We start from the raw sequence: 22890 nt of genomic DNA on the forward strand, positions 1-22890 counted from the left end.
CTTTTTTTCTTTTTTTCTTTTTTCTTTTTGATATTGTCATTCATGAAAACCTACTTTGCTTTAGGGAATTTTGAGAAATAGGCCTGCTCATATACCAACTCATTTACAATAAATATGTTTCTAACACTTCCATTCTATCAATGTTGTTGCTTCCACAGTTCGTATGCTACTAAAAGTCTTCTGTCTTTCTGTACCTATAATTTACATGTTACAAATTTTAAGATTGTGTGAAGATTTAAAAAAAAAGAAGGGCTGAAATGGGCCTCTTGTGCCATAATTCTAGATTGCCACCTGCTGGGCTGCCAGAGGAATAGCTGTGGCAAACTGGCACATTGAGGGCCCTTCCTTCAGGTCTTTTCAGCTGATCTCAAACCGAGTGCAAGTTTTAAGGGTTGGTGTGACAGAGTTTGGCTGTTTTTTTGTTGTTGTTTGTGTGTAGGTTGTGTTTTTTTAGCCGCAGTGCTATGCTGCTTTTTGCTACGTGTAAAATTAGTTGGTAGAGGACAGAGAATGGATGGAGTGTAATGAGTTCTCTGGCTACAAAGAACTGTTTAGAGAACACAAAAGTCTTTTAGGTTTGTCCATTTCAAATGCAGCAGACGTGTTGGAATTCTATGCCATTTTAAACTGAAGTGCTCATATTTGTTATGTTGGGTACAATATTGGGTTAGGATTCTGTGGTTAAAGTTGTATTTCTTTATGATAAACCAGTAATTTGCTGGACAGGTTCCATTCACAAAACGAATCTGTTTAGAAATGCAGACTGGTGTGGGGTCCTGTCTCAGGGAAGCCATTTTGCCCTCAATATCTCCAGGCTGATGTTGAGATCTATTTTTTCTCTTATCATTTTCAGAATTTTTTCCTTTGCTGGATGAAATGGATTTAACTAAACTTCTCTTTGAGATAGCTGATATTTGTTGCAGTTGTGGTTTTTCTGACTTCCAGGTGTTGACTCCTATTACAGTGTCTTCTCCATGTGTTTGTAGGGCATTTTCAAATCCGACAGTTTATTTTTGCATATTAAATTATATTTTTAATCATGTAAGGGAACACGTGCAAGTTGTGCATAAAGCAGACTAAACAATTGGGTCATATATTTAAGTAATATATGCTGCGTAGTTCGTAGAATCATGCATTTTTAATTTCTTTGGTTACCTGACATAAATGCTGTGAGTATCTTGTGTTGTTGAGAGCTGTCAGTCACACCAAGAGAGCAGTGCTGTAACCTTACCCGCTGTGACACCCAGAATAAATGTGCCTGCAGACCTTCAGACCTTTTCTTAAAGAACAGATGACACCACGAAGATGATCAGTGCAGATTTTGTTGTCTTCCTAAAGCACTTACTGTGATCAGAGAATTAAAATTTCAGCGGGTCATCTAGTGATGGCTGAGCTGCAAATACTGTGAAAACTAGATTAGGTTTCTTGCAGCTTCATAGCTATAGGTGAAGTGGTTTTTTAATTGCAGTGTACACATTCTGGGGCATTCATTTCTGGCTTAAGTGATCAAGTAAATTTATTAACAGCAATGAGGTCACTGTAATTTTCAATAAATGGTGACTTGCTGATTTATATCAAAAGATCCATACAGCAGTAAACAATGCCATTTATATTTAATTAGTTTTATTGAACCAAAAGCAATTTTATTTGTAATGAACTACATGTTATGATTAAGAATGTATTTTAATGATCTTTAAGTAAGGTGAACAAATGTTGCCCTTGACCTAACAGAGGAGCTTTTTCTGTGTTACCGGTAGCTGCAGGGTGATTGGTGAATTACTATTGTGAAAAGCAAAGGAGAACATTTTTGTTACTGTATCATCAAGTCATCTCCTGAATTTCAGTGCAAAGGATGAAATGATTTCTTTTCGATTATTATTTTCATGTTACAGGGAATGAAATGCGTGATGTAATCACGTCATTTTTTTAAACATCTGATCTACAATTATATAAAAATAACTTTTTATTGCCTAAGGTTTAGGTTTATTGTTTTTACTTTAATCTACACTCGTTACAATCCCCCTGCTCGTAACATACGGGTAGAGTAAATCTGCTTCAATGAAGTACTGGTTTGATGTTTATAATATGCAAATTATTCTTTCATAAAGCTAAACTTGATGTAGTCCAAGCTACTTATTAGTTAAACTATTAATAGTTCTCTGGTTTTTAAAAAACATTCAATCTCTGTTAGAGGAAATTTCTCTTTTCCCTACTTCTCTGTAGAGGGAAGCAATGACACAAGCTTGACCAGGTACATCTTACTTCCTCAGAGAGCTAAAGTTATATTTACACTTAGCATTGTGTACAAATCTTGAAGCCTCCTGGCTGAATTCTCCATTGTGTTTTCTTTTAATGCATTGAGATGAGAAATGCACTACTGGGAAAGCAGCGCTGCGTGAAGGGACATCTTTGTGCTCCTACAGTAAACTGTATTGTTGAATGCAATTCATATGTAAATGTCAATCTTCTATAACCATTCTGTGGATTTCTTTTTACCATTGTGTTATGAGAATTCAGCTTCTGTATTTTATTGGCGAAAGAATGATGCCTATTCATTGTATGGAGCATTGGTCTACAGTACAGAAAACGTCCTTTTCCCTTCCCTTTTCCCCAGTAATGAAGAAGTGATTTAGGAAGCTACTGAGCACATGTAATAGGCTGTGTAACTTCTTTCTATCAATGAACTTCCATCCCAGATTTCTCCTGGAGAAGATTTTGTCTTATTTTTTTCCCAATACTCAGCTGCTTGCAGTTTGTGGTGTTCTGTCTAGAATAATGCCACAAGTGTGTAGGCAGTGTGCAGGTCTCAGTATTTCAGAAAGGTGAGGTTAAGTTGAAATTAAAAAATAATAATAAAAAAAATTTAAAAAAAAACAGGAAAGTTTGGGTTTTAAATCAGAAATACCGAAGGAGAATTAAAACAAATAAAATAAAATAAAAGGAATGTGGTAGAAATTTTAACATTTAAAGTATAACAAAGGAGGATGTCACAGTAGAAGCAACTACCTGTAGAAAGATTGGAAAGTGGGAAAATATATCACTGCACAAATGCCTGTACACCTTAAAGGCAGATATTTCTGCTGCTTTTTATTCTAATCTTGCTTCCTGCTAAGGCATTCTTTGAAAAGGGATAAGTTCTGGGTTGGTGCATTTCACTAGCAGTTTGTATTGTGTGTGAGCATGGTATTAATTTTCTGACGTACCATCCATTACTGAGACTTTATTTTTCTTTACATAATAAAGCACATAATAACCCAGATTGGCTAAATTGTAGGTGATAACAGATTCAAAAGAAGTGAATGACGAGGGTATAGGATGCTGCTTGTGTATTAGTTTCATATGAATTATTTCTCATGAAGCTGATGAACGTAGATAGAAAGAACAAGGGTGCAATGAATGAAGCAGTGTGAAAGACTAAAATGAATGATTAATAGTTTAAAGATTAAGATAACTTAAGAGGTCTGATTAAATTCATGTTTTAAAAAGTATGTTAAATACTATTTTTGCAAGGTATGAAGTAAAAGACATTTTTCTACAGAATGTGAGCTGAAATACAAACTAATGATTTATTTATAGGCCTACACATTTTATAATCAAACATGCTTGATAAAGTCACAATAGATTAGAAAATGTTTCCACTCTTTCCTGGAAAAGTGACAGATTATATTCAGAAATCTATCATTGTTGTGTCAGAGTAACAGAAAGGTACAGACGTGTAGGCTTTAAAGCTCATTAACACATGTTTGAACAATTGCAACTTCATTTCTGTAGTGTTCTAATTGTTTTAGTCAAATTCAGATCTTTGTTATATTTCAATTATGATCAGAAAATAATTGTAGTATTTTTGAAAATCACTATGTTTGGGCTATTTGATTACATGTCCATAAAAGAGGCTGTAAAATTAGTTCAATTTTGAAGCTAGCGTATTCTAGCTCAGATGAACAGGGTATTATAACTCTGTAATTGGCTTCCCGGAGGAAGGTGTATGATTAGCTTTTTGCAAGATTCAAGTAGTAGATAAAGGATGGAAGTAACCTGAGTAATTAGGAGCTAGACACTGTAAGAAGCTAGACATCCTTGCATTTCATCATAGGTTGAGTCTTAGTCTCACTGGGCATTGGTATCAATCCTCCCCAAGGCTGGATGGTGAGGTCTGCTCACTCTGAAATCTTAGATGCTGTTGGTCCTGACCATCAAAACTTTCTTAAAACTACAGGAGTTTTCATGGGTTGACTGCAGGTGGATATACTGAGAGCTTCAGCATTCAAGAAAAGATGAGTTCGTTGCTTGACCTTTTATTCAGTTGGCTTTTGCCTTGTTGGAAATGTAATTTGTTTCCAGTTTCATTTAAGAATAAAATGAAACCAAGAAACTTTATTGTTTTTTTAAAGGAACCAGCAAAATATTTTTAAGGTTACGCTTAAAAAAAATTAAAACCAAGCTCTTAAGAAAAAAAGAGTTTAGTGCATGAAAAATCGATGTGCTTATACTACTATTTTGGATCTGATAGCTTTATAACAGCATGTACTGAAGAAAGTGATGTGTTTTTTGGATAAAACTTCAGTGCGTTAAATTTGGGGTGGGGCGTTAAGAGTCTTATAAGCTGAAGTTGTTACATTAAAAGGTCCTTCAAAATAATTAAATTCAAGTTTAAATAATAGTAAGTACATTAATCTGTTTTACAGGATCTCTTTTCAATCAATGCTTATGTTTATGCTCAGAAGCCACAGCTGGATATTCATAGTTTTGAGGGTACCTTCACACGGGTAAGTACTGTCAATAAATACGTTTCTATTCCTCTCTTCTTAGCATTACAAGAGTATATTTACATGTTCCTGTCATGGAAGTATTTACCAAAATATTTTGTAAATGAAATATTCCAGAAATCTAATACAAAGAGAAGATTTGAAGATCTGGTATATTTGCTGCCACCACTATAATATTGTATGAAATTCTATGTATAGCACCATATTTTGTTTGTCTCATGTCTAATATGTTACAGTGTCAGGTTTAATGTATTCAGCAGCCTCACACAATGCAGCTGACAGTTTCTGTGCAATAAATATGTTCCTTGTTTAACAGCTTCTATGGAAGTATTAGCTTTTCCTTGAAAAGTTCAGTTATGTTGAAAAATAAAACTAGAAGGCACTTATGTGGGGGCTTTATCAAATCCTTTTTTTTCCAGGTTTAACTATATTCAAGACCAAATATGATGACATTGCAAATATTTTTGTGAGATTTTCTCTGTTCCACTGGGTGGCCTGCTAACGTTAATGCTTTAAAGCAAGTCATCCCAACAGCTGGTAACAATATAATAAATAGAAATATTGCTTTATAGATTTGTGACACTATCTATGCTATTAGCAGATAACTTTTTTTTTACTTCAACCACACTCAGTTGATTCATTCCTCTTGATAGTTTGCTTTTAAGATATCTCAATAGAATTAACAAATGTGGGAGGTATGCAGAAAAAGTGGGTTTTTACTCAAGTGACTCAAACTGGTAATAGATTTTGTTCAGTTATTGGAATTCAAGTTCACAGTCCTATGTGAGCTTATGAGATGCTGCAGTTGTTGAGTCTTAAAGACAAATTTGTACCATTTACATGGTTCATGCTGTCTACAAAGTAAATGTCCTTTCCCCCAACTTTCTGAATCTGTGACAGTTTTTACTGCACTGACCAATTGCCCAGATACAACTATTTACAGCTGTAATATTTTCATCCCTGCCCAAACAGCTAAGCATGTGCTTTTCTAAACATAATTTGAACTGCGTGGAGTCTTTTTAACAAATCTAGTACATGTGATCAAGGCATTGGGAAATCACAACTAAACAGTTGCTCCCTGTTGTGGGTTCCATTTATACACATAAGAAGAGTGATGTGATTTGACCTGCTGTGATGTACCTTGTGCTTTCACAGTTAGATTTGTATTAAATGCTCAGGTAGTTTTAAATTTCTGTATGCATGCATCTGAGGACAGTGCCCTTGTATTTGGATTTATACTGGATCTTACTGTACGTAGTTCTGACAGTTTACTTTCCACAAAGTAAAATATCTCAGTGTGTTACTTCAGAACACTTCCTGATTTATCTTTCCAATTTTTCTGTGAGCCCTTCCTTACTGTACTAAATCAGTTTTTGCATCTGATCCCAGATCTGCATTACAGTTTAAAAAAAAAAAAAAAAAAAAAAAAAAGTCATGTGCTTAGTGATGCTGATGCATACATTTTTCCTACTTAGGCATTGGTGATCAAAGAAATCTTGCAAAGGTAGGTTAACAGGGTAATAGCACACTGAGTTTTCTTTTTTTCTTATTATGAAAATACGGTACTAACAGTGTAGCAGCCAGATAATTTGGAAACGTGCATGACCATAAATCAAAACAAACTTAGGTGCACAGCTGTAGTGTTTTTATGTGGGAACAACTTCTCTGTAGGTAATTCTGTGTGAGGAATGTATTCACAACTAACCTGGTAGCTGATTGAAGATGGATTTTGGAGCACTCCTGCATAACTACATCAAGAGAGATTAAAGCTCCACTGCATTTTGATGTCCACATGAAGTAATTTTTTATTGACCTCCATGGATTTCGGTGCATCATGTGCAGACAGTACATGAAAGTTGTGTGTGAGTGTCTTTGCATGGGCATGTGAGAAGGATTATGTCTGACCCTTAAACAATAACATAAGTAAATTTTTTTCCTCCTACCAAGAAATAATAGATTAACTATACTTGGATTCTGTGAAAATGTGAGATTTTATTTGCATCCTCCATTCTTTGAGCTTATTTTGAAATACAGAATGCACAGAATAGAGATTTACAGATACACCAGTGTATCACCTATCAGATGCTCCCGTGATGATATAATAAGTATTAGGGTTTAAGCACCAAGTGTTATGGCTCAGCACCACACAGTCATTTCTAAATGGAATGGGGGATACAGTAAAAATACATATATGAAAAAAATAAAAATAAAAAAACCCCCACAAATTAGAACGTATGGGTTGAGATAAAACTATTTGCTGAGGTAGAGAAAAGAAGAAGGATAATAATAATATGTGTATATTTGTGTGTGTGCATATATATATATATATATATATATATATATATATATATATGTACACACACTCATATATAGTAAGTGATGCCCAAGTAATTTCTCACCACGCCCTGTCTGATGCCCAGCTAGCCCCTGAGCAGCAGAAAAGAGTGAGATGAACTCTCACCCTCTTCAAAACTCCTACTTGATGACATGTGGTATGGAATATATCTTTGGCCAGTTTAAGTCAATTGTCCTAATTCTCTTCCCTTCCAACTCCTTGGGCCCTTTGCTTTGAACAGCCTTGGCTCTGTACAACACTACTTAGCAGCAACTATAAACATTACTGTGTTATGAACACTTTTTTCTCCTTGAGCCAAAAGCATAGCATCATACCAGGCACTCACAAAAAAAAAAAACAAAAAACAATTCCATCCCATCTGAAACTAAGGATCCTAGTCATCATTCTAGAGCAAGTATGTCCAACCTGCAGCTTGCACATGGCCTAGCCTGCTTGGCAGTGCTTCCCACAGAACAGCCCCAGGCATGCTCCAATTGCTCAGCAACAGCCAAACCATTAGTGCGCTATTAATGCTGTATCGACTGCAACCAAGGTGCAAGGAGAGCAGTGCTGACTCGAGTGATGGCAAATAACTGTATGTATTTTGATACCTTGACTAAACACAGGGCTATTATCTCAATAAAGGAACTTAAGACTTGGTTTCAAGATTGAAAAAAAAAAAAAAGAAAAAAAAAATCATCAAATTATGTTTGCAATACCATTTTAATTTGGTGTAAATACATTACCTGCAAATTTGCAACTGGAATGTGTAGAATTGCAAATAGGTATTGAACTCAAAAGTCTGATCTTGTCTCTTTACCACGTTTTCATAATCACTGTCTTAGCAGAAGAAAATATCCTTTGCTTCACAAATTACAGAATCACTGAATGGCATGGGTTGGACCTCAGGGATCATGAATCTCCAACCCTCTGCCACATGCAGGGCCGCCAACCTCCACATTTCATACCAGCCCAGGCTGCCCAGGGCCCCATCCAACCTGGCCTTGAACACCTCCAGGGATGGACGGGGCATCCACAGCCTCTCTGGGCAGCTGTACTCTCTCTGTAAAGAACTTCCCCCAATCTAAATTCACCCTAAATCTTCCCTCCTTCAGCTTAAAACCATTTCCCCTTGTCCTGTAGTTATCTACCCTTTCAAAGAGCTGATAAAATCAACAAATTGCACCTTATTTGTTCCATTGCTTTTTGGCAGGAAGCACATTCTAAACAAACTACGGGAAGAGTAAAATTTCATCAAAAATCTCTGATGAATGCTCTGAAACCTCACTGAGAGTTGCAACCACTTCCACTGAACCAACCTGATGCATTAGTTTCACAAAAACAGGGTCAAATAACCCTCTAGTTTTGATTTTGTTTCTTTTTTTGAATGAAATATATAAAAGCTTAAAATAAGGGTTTTTTTAAATTATGTATGTTAACTACATTATATATTTTTGGAAGGCTGCTCTGAAAGTAATGCCTCTTATTATTTTATTATGTTGTCTCAGCATATCAGAGATGGATGTTGGTGGTGTGGCAGTAGGGGTTAAACATTCCCACCAATATTCCATTACATTCTGTTGCTGTGCAGCAGGGGGATGAAATGGCATCTGACGTGGAAGTGCGCATGAAGCAACAGTGTGTCACTGAATTCCTTCATGTGGAAAAATTGGCATCCACTGACATTCACTGCTGCAGGCCCACTATTTCCCTTTTGCTTATGACTTATGTCCAGAATTGTGGAAGCTGTATCTATAGCTTATGACCTCTGATTTTCTTATCTTTGGGCCTCTCTTCCATCATTCCCTTAAGAATCTTTTCCTTAAATTTCTCCTGTGTTGCAGCTGTGCATTGTCACTTCACAATCTTCACACATCTTATCAAAGATTAAACCATCAATGCTGATGGAGTTGCAGAGTTGGACCGAAACATGAGTTCTTTGAGGTCAGCCCTAATAGACTGCATAATCCTATGTGTCTCTTGGCAGCTCCTCTGACGAATGTTAGCATGATTTCCTCTTTGAGATACAGCAGTGTGTATATAATAAAAGCTTTTTTTTTTGCACACTTGTGCATGAGTTTTCTGTTGGCCGTGTGATGCAGTGAGAAACTCCACAAATTTCTTATTTAGAGTACTTGAGCAGAATTTCTTTTCTTTTCCCCTCCACTTTGTAAATGTATACAGAGCTGTAAAAATCAAGTAGCCTTCCCTGTGACATAGGACAGTCTGAAAGAGCTGAGGCTGTTCAGCCTGGAGAAGAGAAGGCTCTGAAGTGGGCTGATAGTGGCAGGTTTGCTGATGATACTGAGTTGAGTGGTGCAGCTGACACGATAGGAGGGAGGGACACCATCCAGAGGGGTCTGGATGTGCTCAAAAAGTGGGCGTTGAGAACCTAGTGAGCTTCAACAAGGTCGAGTGCAAAGTATTGCACTTTTGTTGACACAACCCTGGGTATAAGTGCAGACTGGGAGAAGAAATTCAGAGCAGCCCTGCGGAGAAGGACTGGGGAATCCTGATGAACGAAAACCTCCTGGACGTGAACCAGCAGTGTGCGCTTGTTGCTCAGTAGGCCAACTGTATCCTGAGCTGCATTAAAAGAGGAGTGGCCAGCAGGGAGAGGGAGGTGATCGTCCCCCTCTGCTCGGCTCTTGTGAGGCCCCATCTGCAGCGCTGCGTCCAGGCCTGGGGCCCCCAGCACAGGAAGGACGTGGAGCTCTGGGAGCGGGGCCAGAGGAGGCACTGAGATGAGCAGAGGGCTGGAGCAGCTCTGTGTGAGGAAAGGCTGGGGGAACTGGGCTTGTTGAGCTTGGAGAAGGCTCTGAAGAGACCTGTTAGCAGCCTTCTAATATTTTAAGGGAGCTTATAAGCAGGGTGGAAATTGACTTTTACACAGGTAGGTAGTTGAAAAAGGACAAGGTGGTATGGGTTTGAAGTGAAAAAGGAGAGATTTAGACTAGAAGTGTGGGGGAAGTTCTACATTGAGAGGGTGATGAGGCACTGGAACAGGTTGCCCAGAGAGATTGTGGATGCCCCATCCCTGGAGGCATTCAAGGCAAGGTTGAATGGCATCCTGGGCAGCCTGGTGTAGTGGTTGGCCGCCCTTTCCATGTCAGGAGGTTGGAACTGGATGGGCTTTTTGGTGCCCTTCAACCTAAGGAATACTACGATTCTATAAAATGGAATCAAGGTTAGCGTGTTCCCAGTTGCTGTTGTCTCTAATATATTTTAATTGTAAGGTGATGATTTGTGTAGTGTTAATTTCTTACATAAGAATTAAAAAAAAAAAACCCTTTTTTTTAATTTTTATCAAAGCCTAATCTTTGTCAAAGACCATCTGAGAATTCTTCACAGAATATGTACTACGTTGGGGAGTCTTGATCCAAAATATATGGTTTGTTGTTTTGGGGTTTTTTTTAAATCTTTTAGTTAATTCTGCATCCTTCCTTTCTTTCCCTGTTTCTGACAGGATAGTTTTCTAAGCATCTTATACAGAGGAAAAAGTTATAATATCCCTGTTAGGGATTTTTGCAATTATATATAAAAGCATGTTTGAGTTTTTTGGCTTTTTAGGAATAGAGATTTGTAAGCAGTCCATCCCATGCTTGGTATTTTTTTCAAAATGAAGGTGAAAAATGGAGATGTAAGTTTTGATAATCAATCTAATGTAAAATTTTTTGTGTGCTTGGGTAATCAGTGATCTCTCATTTCTTGCAAAATGACGAGTGCCATCTGTGATCTGATCAAATGCACTTGATTGCCCTACCTGCTAAAGTTTCCTGTAGCTGTAAACAATGCATTTCATAACTGCTAAATAACAGATATGCAGATGCTCGTGATTGATTATGAAAAATTGTTTGTTTACAGTTAGTAGACTGAGGCGAGGAGGGATGGAGGCGTGAGGAAAGTTCATGGAATCATAGAAACGTTTTTGTATTGGAAGGGTTTTCCCACTGGGTATGCATTTTGTACACGTTGTAAGCAAAAGCAGGTCCGTTTACATTTCCAAGTCAAATAGTCTTCCCTGAAGTTGTAATGTCACTTGGGTTGCAAAATGATAATGACCATGATTTACTGTATCATTTAGAAATGATTAAAGTAGTCATAGAGATTAAACCTCTAATTTTTAGTGCTTAGAGTTCTTAACTCGCTTTTAGATCTGGCAAACAGCTCCTCAGTTTTGTAAAGCTGAGGAAAGAGCACATTGAGTTGATTTTTTTCTCAGAGCATAAGTTTACATAACACAGCCTTGAATCACGAGTGCATTTTTTTGTCAGAATCTGGATAATGTACTTTCAGTGACTGCTGTTACACAGTGATTTGATGCAAGGATTCAGGCATCATATGCAGATTATTTTTTTCAGATGATTTTGCATTGTTCACAAGTATGACGATGTGTGATGTTGATGTACCAGTTCTTATTTTTTCACAGGAAGACAGCGATCCAGCAGTTCATGAAAGCCTTAGTATAGAAAATACGTTATGGGCAAGCACTGTTGTTGCTTCAGGTAAGTGTTGCAACATCAAATACATCTAAAACCTCATCTGTGGAGCTGTATTTTTATTTTACGTAGTGAAATATTAATGAGTTTTGAAAATCTTTGTGTCTTTCAGGCTATTGATCTGTTGTTCCCTTGTTTGCATTCCCATCAGTTTCCTCACATCAGTGACAACATTTTCATATCGTTTTAATCTTCCTTAGTAGGTTTTTATACTTAAATTTCGCATTTTCAGTAGCCCTGTCTTTTGTATCCCACTAAAGCTACCGAACTTTTCTCTAATTAAAACTTGTATACTACAAAGTGTTATGTTCAATCCACTGTGGATAAGTGTCTTGCTGAAAAGCAGGCGTGCTCTTGTATGTGTTGAGAGACTTTTCTAATATGCACACCATGCTGAGGGTAAAACTTATTTAAAATCTTTTATCAGGCAAATCTTAATCAGAAATCATTAACGAGCTATATTGTTATGTAATTTTCAATCAATTTTTAAATATTAGTGATGTTTTCTGTGCCTTTCACATATTAGTAAGTAGGCACTGTATTCAGGATCTCAGCCATTATAAAATTTGTTATTAAACAGGAGAAAATTAGTTTATTTTTCGCCCCAGATAAGAAGTTAAAAGTACAGTAGGGAGAGAAGAACAAGGACAGAATTAGGAGAGCATGGTTTCTAAAAGGAGCTAGAATTTAAGATCAAAAATTGGAACATTTGGAAATGTTACTCAAGAGGAGGGATATGAACAGGAAGGAAGTAAAAGAGAAGAGGAAGAAGAAGGGGGGTGGGTTGAGTCTCCAGCTAAGTAGCAAGGAGAAGCCTTCCTCATAGGGTCCAACTTTACGTTGTTGAGAAGAATATTAAAATGAACATATTTGGAGGGTTGTGGGGAATAGATCCAGTTTAAGAAGTCGGCAAAGGAATCTGTGACTGAGCACTCCTCTCCAGAGTCTGAATAGGTTCTCATGTTGTTTAGTACATAGTGCCTAGTAGAGCCTAGTGTTGGTTTTCACTGCACTAGTGAACTGTTCTCTATGAAACTGTTTTTCAAATGGATGGTGCCTACAATTGTCTTCACTTAGGTTATTAACTTCATTAGCCAAGATTTTTAACTGTGCATAAAGCAGTGCTGCTGGTGAATTACAAGCTTTAATTACAAATGTGACTTTTTCCCCATTTTTTGTCAAACTTACACATGGGGAATAACCACGTCCAAAGAGTATGCAAAAAGCAGAAATTCCGAATCAGCAGTTTCGAATTTTAATTGAAAACTGCTCGTGTTTTCACTTCCAGGGTGGATTATTTGATTTTCTTTAGAAGTGTAGCTGAAGCCTGAGGCCTCTTGGTCTGCCATCTGAACTTGGCACCCAGGTTAATGGAAACAGTGGACTAATTTATTCCTTAGCCCACTGCCAGGGAGAGTAAATGTAGAATGGATATATTAAGTAATTTTTTTTGTTTTCTTCTTAAGGAGATTGTGAAGGTATAATTGTTTATGAAGGTCTTAGGTTTGTTATTAATGTCAATAGAATAAAGCACAAAGATAATTCTGAATGACCACAGCCCCTTCTGAAGGAAAAAACGATGTGATGAAGTAATTAAAAATGTCATCGTATGTCCAGATCTTACAAGAATTACTCAGCAAATCTGTGGAGGTAATTTTTAGTATTTGACAGGATTAGGTCTGTAAAATAAAGAGTAGCAAGTGATTGCCTCAAGTCTGTTGCTTGTTTAATAAGGAATTTAGAATGTTTTACAAGTGCACTGTGGGTGGATAGTCATAAATCAGACCATAGGATGGAACATTTACGAAACAGATAACGTTTTCTAGGTTTGATGATAACTGATGTATCATTATTTTCACCCAAGGTGAATATACGTGAGTAAGTTAGCATAATTAAGGCTGAGTTATATGTATATATATTTAGTTAGTTGGAATTACAAGATTTCTGGTAACTGAAAGCTGTGTTAGCACTTGCCATTATAAGCATATATAAACCTCCTTGCCTAAAGCCTACAGTGGCAGAATGTCAGAAGTAGTCTTAGGTCAATGTGCTTGCACCTAAGCATGGCCTTTTAGAATACTTGATTATACCTAAAATGTTTACTTGCACGTGAGCTCTGTGGTGGTGACTCTCACTCAAATTCCGTGAAAACAGAAGAATAAACATCTGGTAGCAGGATAAAGTCTGTGTTATAAATTCTATATGAATTTCTCTATTTATAGATAGGTACCTCATGTCATTTGTCTCTTATTTCAGTCTTCCTTACTGTCTGCGATCAGTTTTGTTGGAGGTTGGTATTTTTCACCCAAAGAGTAGCGTGTTTATGTGCAAGCTTTCTTCTGTTACTTTGACACTTTGCTTCAAGAAATTGGGTCTGTAGTCTGTGCCAAGATGGTCGGTAGGGGTTATTTTGTTGCTGAGTGTGACACATATGGCGTGGGATATCTTTTGCGTGGGTTTAGATGAGTGTCATGGCTGTGTCCCTTCCCAGCCTTTTGGCACTTCACAGCCTCCTGGCTTTGAGGGGTTGTTGGAGAGGGCCTTGATGTTATGGCAGCATTGCTTAGCCATAGCGAAACATCGGAGCAGTGCCAGCACTGTTCTTGCTACAAGCACAGAGCACAGCGCTGTATGGGCTGCTGTGGGAAGCGTCATCCCAGCCAGGCCCATTACAGTACGGCACTCATAGTGCCTCTGAGCTTAGAAGGCTGCTTCCTTCAGTGCTCTTCAGGCAGCCTGGGCATCATCTGTTAATAAACAGAGTATGTATGCGACCAGTTATTCGTGGGACTGCCATGCCCTTGCTGACTCCTTAAAGGTTGTTACAGAACATTCTGGGTCGGGTGATTTGTTCTGACATATCACTGGCTGATGCTGTCCTTCTGAGCTGCCGAGACAGGGAGCTACATCACAGGCACACAGGAAAGGAGCATGTAGGTGAGTTTCAAAACTGCGTTCAATTACAAAAAAGGTTTTGCATAGGACATGAAGAGCAGTTGTCAGACAAGGGCATTCTCTATCTTCCTGGCGTTAGGCATTGGTTTGACAAGATATGCAGTGTCAGATTTGTATGTAAAGACATCATTGACCGTGGCACCCTGTGATGCAATTGCCAGCCCTTAGCTGAGTTCTGTGGGTTTTTCCCCCCATTTTCTCACATTTGAAGTGCTGGCTTGCTTCCATGAAGACTTCCTACATATATATTTTTTCAGTAGTATTTTTATCAGGCCTATTTTCTTCCCCTTGTTCTAAATGCTTTTACTTTTCAAAACTTTATTGTGCATCCTAGGAGAGGGTTGCTAAGAGGGAGGCAGAAAGATGGAAAGCCAAAGAAGTAGTGATCACAAATATTGCCCCTATGAGTCTGCTGGGAAATGAAATCAGGTTTAGCTCTTTTAGACACTAGTGAGCCTGAACTAATTTGAGTTTACGCTTTTAGAAAAAAAAAGTCTATATAGAGAATCAGGACTGCAGGATGGAGTTTTACTGGAGTCTTTCTTTCAAGCTTTGTCTTCTGGGCTCTTGAGGACCCCTTTCCTTGAACTTACTGTTTGTCTGTCTCAGCCTATTTTCCTCTTTTCATATGCTGAATTCCTGACATTCCCTAGTACACAGTACATAAAACATGTTGCTTTGGCTACACAAGCCTGGTGTCTCAGTGTGCTGTTACTGTTAGTCAAAGTAAGGTAGAAGGTCGAGGTCAGGTAGGAAAAGTGTTTGGGGAATGGTGTGGGGAATACCTCAGAAAACTTGAGCTCTGGTTGCTAATGCCTCGACAGTTTTAGGGGAAAGGCACCACAAATCAATCATCTTTCAGATCTGTGACAGTAAATGTAAGTGTAGAAAGGTTTATCAGCTGCATGTTGAATTCAGAATGCTTTGTCACACCTAATATGTTCTATATGCCCTGAGTTTAGAATGAGTAGTCAGATATAGAAATGTAAATCGGAAGTGCTTTGTGCTCCTTACTCTAAAGCCCTGGCAGACATCTGTACTGTGTGTACAGGCAGTACTAAGACTAATTTGCCAGGTTCACACAAGAAGCCTCACTCTCAAATCCAAACCATGCAGCCGTCCTTTTGTTGTTATTAGGTAAATGTTTTTACTGAGACAAAATCATTTGACTTCTTCTGTTTATGAACAACATCCAAGTGAGTTTTAAAAAGATAACAGCAAGATACACTATTTATGTGCAGTTCTTAATATGTATATTACTGCTGTGAAATTTTTACTGTTGAAATATGGCTTGTTTCTTATGGCATGTAGATGATACGATTGTTTAAGTACCTGGGGAATTCTGTAAAGAATTTCTGATCTATTGTTCACTGCCTTACCTTTCTCTTTACTGCTGGTCCTTCATTTAAGCAGTCTTTAAAATAAGTGAATATTCTATTGGTTTCCTTCAGATTTTGCCCTTTGTTTTAGTAATAGTGCCTGGAGGAGTGGAATTGTAGGTTACTGAAGACTTGTTTTTTTAATAAAGTAAAAAACATCACTGAAGAAATAAATTTATAAGCATTTAATTTAAACCATTTAATTTAAACCATTATGTGTTTTGAAAACCTCTTATGTTACTGTGTTATCTTCATTTACATTACAAAACCTGCATTTGTTTATCATTGCTGACTGTGGTGATGTATTTATTGAAAATGTTGGTAGATTCCCTTTTGAAAAGTGAAAGAAAAAAGTGAGTTAAATTTTAAAAAGCCTCAGAAGGTGCACAACAGTGTGGACTTTTTCATCTCCGTTTACCAGTGTGTTTCAAACTGCTAAGATAATTCTGTTTTCTGAGAGACCTGCTGAGGTGCTTACTGAGATTTGTATTAATGGAAAAATGTGGTCATTTGGGCAGATATCATTTGGGCTTTGGTTAAAATTCAGAACAGTTTGAATAGTTGCATGACTGTAAAAAGCACTACTTTGTGCCATGTTCCATAGGATTTTAGTGAATTTCAGTTGTCTCTTGTTTTCATACACTTCACATAATTTTTGTTTTGCAAGTACAGTATGATCTTGCAATGGATTCTGAGTGTGCCTAAAAATGCTTGTTAATTCTATACAAGTCCACTTTTATTAGTCTATCAAAGCACACAGTGATAGAATCATAGACTCATAGAGTGGCTTGAGTTGGAAGGGTCCTCAAGGATCATCAGGTTCCAACCCCCTGCCACAGACAGTGTTGTCAGCTGCTGGATGAAGTACTAGGACAGATTGCTAGGGCCCCATCCAACCTGGCCTTAAACACAGCCTCTCTGGGCAACCTGTTCCAGCACCTCACCACTCTCTCAGTAAAAAACTTCACCCTGACGTCTAATCTAAATTTCTCCTCCTTTTGTTTAAAACCACTCCCCCTTGTCCTACCCATATCTACCCATGCAAAAACTTGATTTCCCTCGTGTTTGTAAACTCCCTTTAAGTGTTGGAAGGCCGCAATGAGATTCCCCTGCAGCCTTCTCTTTTCAAAGCTGAACAAGCCCAGTTCCTTCAGCAAGTTTATTCTGTTTGTATCTCCCCTAACATCTCTCTTCTTCATTACCCACTTCACTCTTACCAACCACTGCTTGCTGTTTCTCATAGAAGTCCATACATAAAAGCAGTGGTCATTGTTTTTACCCTGGTAGGACAGGAATCTTTCCAGAGACCCTGAATTGGATTCAGTTCCCCTTAATGGGGTGTGGGCATCAGGTCTGTTGGATTTAGCCAGAGTTATGAAGAAAATTCAATAGACTGCTTTTTGTCTCACTTTCGTCTTCAAACTCAACTTTTCCAGAAGCAGAATGAAAGAACAGGTAGGACAGTTTGCTTCCCTGAACTGCACCAGCCAGCCAAATGTAACACTGAGGAATTTGCCATGAGAAATGGAAGAGTCCTTTTCCTTTGCTGCACAGCTCTGAAGCCAGAGATAACTAGATTGTATGTAGGGGGGATGCCATCTAGTTTATAATCTAGCATGCTGTGAAAGCTGGACAGAGGTGAGCTCACAAAATCCCTCCAACCTGAAATGTCCCAAACTGATACTGATGTTGGTCTGAGACCAGTTGGATTTTTTTTTTTTTTTTTTTTTTTTTGCATGTTTGTGAGGTTTTTTTCCCCCTCTGTCAGCAAAGACAAGCTCACTTTGGGGAAAATGTTGTGTCAAGCAAATTCTTATGGAAAAGCTTTAATGCAGAGATGAGAATGATAGAAAAAAACTGTGGTGGTTCAGAAGATGTAACTTACAGTCACTGATGTTTCGTACAAGGATTCAAAGTTTTCAGTGGCATTGTCATTCTCAATTATGTGAAACTTCCTTTCTTTAACCTTCATCTTGTTTTCCTTTTATTTCTTCATTTTTTTTATAGCCTGTTATGTTGTAGCAATACTGATAACAGATCTTTTACGTTGTCTTGATGTTCCAAAGGTAAATTAAGTTAATGTCAGCCAGAATTGTAATACTTCTAGAGGCTTTAGAGCCAGCTCAGCTAGGTGTTTCCTACAAGTCATGTTAATTATTTGCTTATAGCATTAAGATGTCAAAAATGACCACATTGTTTGTAATAACATTAAATCACTTCTTATCACTTGAAAAAAAAAAGGAATAGAAATAGTCTTTATTTATACTACCATGTGAGATGCATGCTAGTAAAAATCTAAACTGCATTAAAAAACTGGATTTTTATTTGAGATGTGTTTTCGGTGATGTTGAAACACAGTTTTCACACAACATCCTGTAAAAATCAACAAGGCGATTGGAACTAGAGAATTCTTTTAATAGGCTAATAAAAATGAGAGATTTATCTATGGGAGTCTAGAAGTAATGAATTGAGTGAACTGGTCGTTATATCATCATAAATGACAGAGCTAGCTGGAAATTTGTGTATGATCATCGAATCATTAAGGTTGGAAAGACCACTGAGATCATGTAGTCCAGTTGTGTTCAGCACTGTTGTACTCATTTATTTTTTCATTTGAGGGACAGTTATTTATGCTTTGTTAATTTCAGGAAAGAAGTTGAGAAAACTTTATTAATATAAAGAAGTTATAGCAATCCTTTTATAATAAGTTTTGCAAAAGCAGCATCCCAAATATTATGCATGGTGCATACAGGTTTGTTCTATACAGTTGATTTGTTTGAAGGATCGTAAATGACTGCTTTCAGACCATTTTTTCTTAACTTCTTGGCACCTCTGCTTTTCTTTGTTTTCCAGGAACTGTAATTGGTGTTGTCATCTACACGGGGAAGGAAACTCGAAGTGTAATGAACACGTCCAATCCAAAAAATAAGGTCTGTTAGCCTTACCGTGTCGTTTCCTTCTTTTATTTTCATAAAACATAAATAGATGTGCCTGTAAGCAAAGACCTACATGTTCTGAGGTATTTTGTGTGTGTGTTGGATTGAATTGAGTGTTGATTTAAGAAGTGAATTCTGCCTCAGTCTCATTCCATAATTAAAACTAGTCTTCCTTCATTTAGGCCTATTACAGGTACTAATGGAAATATATTGTTTTCAAATATGAATATGCATCCTTATACTTCTCTATTTCTGCGTCACAGCAGATTATGGGCTCCCACTTCACTTCTCTTAGATTATTTTCTTTTACTGTAAAATATTTGGCTAAAACTGCACAGGAAGTGTAAAGAATGTTCAAAACAGGCTACTAAAATTTGTGCTGGATCTCAGAGTAAGTAGAGTGGGATAACGGAGGTTTCAGTGAGTACCTGGAATGTTGTTGCGGAGGTTTTTATTAGTTTCGTAAGCAATGTAAACATCTTCAAGAGAGGTGTTGCCTTTTAGAAAAATATTACAAGTTTTGTGTACACTTCTCTGTGTGCAATATTTCAGTTCAGATCAGTGGAGATGGTTAGTTTCATCAGCGAGGTTTCTAAAGCAGGTCAGGAGGGCTCTCAGTCATAATGCTACAAAACTTTAGGCTGCATCTTCCAACCGAGACCTCTGTTTAGTAGGAAGATATTTAATGATTTTGAAAGGGAAAAAATATTGCAAGAGATTTAAAAAACATAATTGCCAGGTTGCACCATCCCTAGTAGATGGCTCTGAGTAGGAGCGTCAAGAATGAAATAGCACAAATGGCTTGAAGCAGTTATTATTGTTCCCCTGAGTGTATTGATTTGTGTTTGTAATAGAGATGCTTATAAATGTCTCAATGACAGAGACGGGTGATATATACCATTACACGGCTTAAAATGTCCTTTTATTATTTTGATATATGTAACATATGTTTTGAAATAATAGGCTTCAATTGAAGTAGAATGATTATGGTTCATAATTACCTTCTTTTCTATCTGATACAAAGAGGAGCCTTTTACTAAAGAGAATTCTGGGAATTCTGAGCAGATTTTGACTAATAAATAATACAGGTGTTTAAAAGTATTTAATATAGTAAATTGATACGTAGGGTTGCATGCATGAATATAACATGCTTTCCTGGAATTAAACAGATTCTGGAGATGTGCTCCATGTAAATATTTGCTGCAATTTTCGCATGACTATTTCACACTGGGAAGTATGTTAAAGGATAACAGGATCTGTTCTGAATATTTTCTGAATTACTGCTGGCATCGAAACAGTTGCTCTAAGTTTAACTTAATATTGAGTTGCAAATAAACCTACAATGAAGTGATCCAGTGGCATGTTGAGAAGATGCAGCATGCTTTTTAACATTAGGACAGTAGACCGCCATTACTTGCATAAGGCCCTAAGATTACAACTGGAAACATCTAAAACTTGGTCTTGTATCTACAATGGCAATGCAAATAAATTTTGAATTTTCATGAAGCACTGAAGCAAAATATTCTGCACAAACACACAGTCAAATTCTAGTAAGATCTTCTGGCATATAGTGTAGTATCAGCTTGAGAACCACTAGAAATCATGCTCTCATACAGCATTTAATCTGCTACTGATGAGCCACGTGCTGCTCGTGTAAATAAATGTTACTCATTTATCGTCCAGCGGACTGTTCTGTTAAAATATGCAGTATTCTAAACATGTATATTTATTTGTTTCTCAGAGATGGTTTAGCTAATAGCTATCTACTAAATGTGAAGCATTAAGGCATATAGTACGTGTATCTGGTCAAATGTCTTTGCCTTGGTCGTTCCTGTAGACTGTTTCAAAAATGTGAAGATTTGTAGTGAACAGGCAAACATTCTGTAGAGCTTACTTGCTACTTCAGTTTCCTCCCTTTTGTGTCAGCTGCCTTTCTCGTCCCTTTGTAAAAGCGTGAATGAGTCTTGCATGTACCAATTGGTGAGGATTTCTTCCCCATCCATGGACACGATGTCCATACTTGCAGTGTAATTAGCAAGGATGGATTTGGGAACTGAAAACATTAAAATGCTGCCATGGCAAATGAGTAAGTAATAAAAATGTGTGTTGGTATAGAAAATAATTATCAACATTTTCTAACATGCATTTTGAATTCTACCTTTCTGTGGAATTAACATCCTTCTGTGTTTGCATCTTCTACCACTGGCTGAGATCAGTTTGCATGTTTCTGTAACGTAAGGCACTTATTGCTTATAAATAGTGTTCTGTCCTAGCTGGCAATACAAGGAGAACAGCAGAAGCCAATTCATTCTTTCTGTATGTGTTTGGGAAAGGGACTTATCTTTTTTTTTTCTTTTTCTTTTTTTTCCAAGCCTGGCAATGATGTTTGCATGTTTGATGGAGCATAAAACAGTCCTTGAGATTAGAAAAGAGATTACAATTGATAGATTAAATGTGCAAATGTTTATTAAATAAATAAAAATTTGCACCTAATTGTTGCTGAAACAAAATCAGAATTGCTGCCCATATTATTACTGCAAGGTCCAGAGGAAATAAATCTGCCTATATCTATATCTATATATATATATACCTATATATATATATATACACCCATATATACCTATATCTAATAAATGTATTCTTTAACTAACACTTGGTCCAAATTCTGTTTTGGAACTGTTTTTAAATTGCAGTTCTCTGCCTTTGAAAAGAAGTGGAAATAATATTCTAGAGATTTTGTTATAAAATGTGTTGATAGGCTCTTGTTCAGAATATGTGTAGTTTTGGGAGGAAGCAAACACGGAGATCTAGGATTCTCCATTTACTGAAGTTTCCATACTGAAACTTCTATGGCAGGATATCTCCAGAAATGACTCATTATTCCTCTCTTCATTGAAATATTCCTTGTAAAATAAATGCTTCAGTTGTCTTTCTTACTGTAGTGTAACTGCACTGCTGTACTTTGTACTATGAACTGAGTTTTTCTAATGGCAATTTTTTCATTTTCCCCCTTAAGCGTAGATGCTTTTCAGCTAAGCCACCATCAAAATGTAGAGATGCAGGCCAACTCCATAAAGAGTTTTTAGCAAAAGGCTAAAACTGAAATGAGTTTAGGCAAAATTTGGTATCAGAAATTATAAAATGTGTGTACCTGTTCAAGCATGTGATTTCTGTGCGTTAGACTTGCAGGGATTTATTGTGTTCACTGAAGTATTTAGTCTTTCAAGCAACAGTTTCCTTAACGTGGAGTCAACACTTTGTGGGTTTTTTTTATTACAATTATAGAAATTGTTTCATTGCCTAAGGATGCAGACGTAGTCTGAGAAAGCACAAAGATAGAAGAGAATTTTCCTAAGGGATCAGTTTAATACACTTCTAATTCCAAACAACATAAAGAAAAATGATTTCTAGCAAGGCTTAATTTCAGTATAAAATAATGACTTATATTGTGCTTTAGATAAATGTAGAAATGGTAGCATCGTTGTTATGGTGCAATGGCTCTGCTCTCTACCTCATTGGCAGTCACAACAGCTTACTCAGGAACACAGTTCCATCCTTTTAACTTAATAAATAAATACAAACAGATTGAATTGTGTTCTTCACAGTGCTGTAATCAGTAATCAATCCTGTTTGGACAGATATTCTTAAACTTTGGCTTTCTGGATAAAGTTGGACTTGTCAGTGCTAAAGGTCATATACAGGTGTTAATTAACCAAGAGGGAAATTAACAAACTAAGGTTATTTATTTATTTTGTGTGGCATTTTGCAGTATTCACTCATTCTTACCTATTTAAAGTGCACTGCAGGGTTTTTGTTGGTTTTTTGTTGTTGCTTGTTTGTTTTTGCTATCCAATTTTAGAATAGGTTTTGCAGTTTTTTGGTTTTCATTAAAAGCAACGATGTTAGTATAGTCACCTGGCAAAGGTGACCTGTCTCCATCAGTAGAAACAGATTTGAGGGCTGGAGTTTTTAAATATATATATACACACACAGAGATGCACGCACATATCTATATATTTG

The 22890-nt window shown here is 37.0% G+C and overlaps 1 protein-coding gene across 2 annotated transcripts in view; it reads left to right on the forward strand.

The window, feature by feature from the left end:
• Nucleotides 1-22890, forward strand: part of ATP9B (ATPase phospholipid transporting 9B (putative)) — a gene marked incomplete at both ends in the record, with an annotated part of 154432 nt that overhangs the window by 64074 nt on the left and 67468 nt on the right. For both annotated transcript variants that reach the window (XM_079533223.1, XM_079533224.1), the window contains 3 exons: nt 4686-4766; nt 11531-11606; nt 18788-18864. In XM_079533223.1, the coding sequence (XP_079389349.1) occupies nt 4686-4766; nt 11531-11606; nt 18788-18864 (234 nt within the window). The remainder of the gene's footprint in view (nt 1-4685; nt 4767-11530; nt 11607-18787; nt 18865-22890) is intronic.

This window comes from Tetrao urogallus, assembly GCF_951394365.1.
Source record: "Tetrao urogallus genome assembly, chromosome: 3".
NCBI lineage: Eukaryota > Metazoa > Chordata > Aves > Galliformes > Phasianidae > Tetrao > Tetrao urogallus.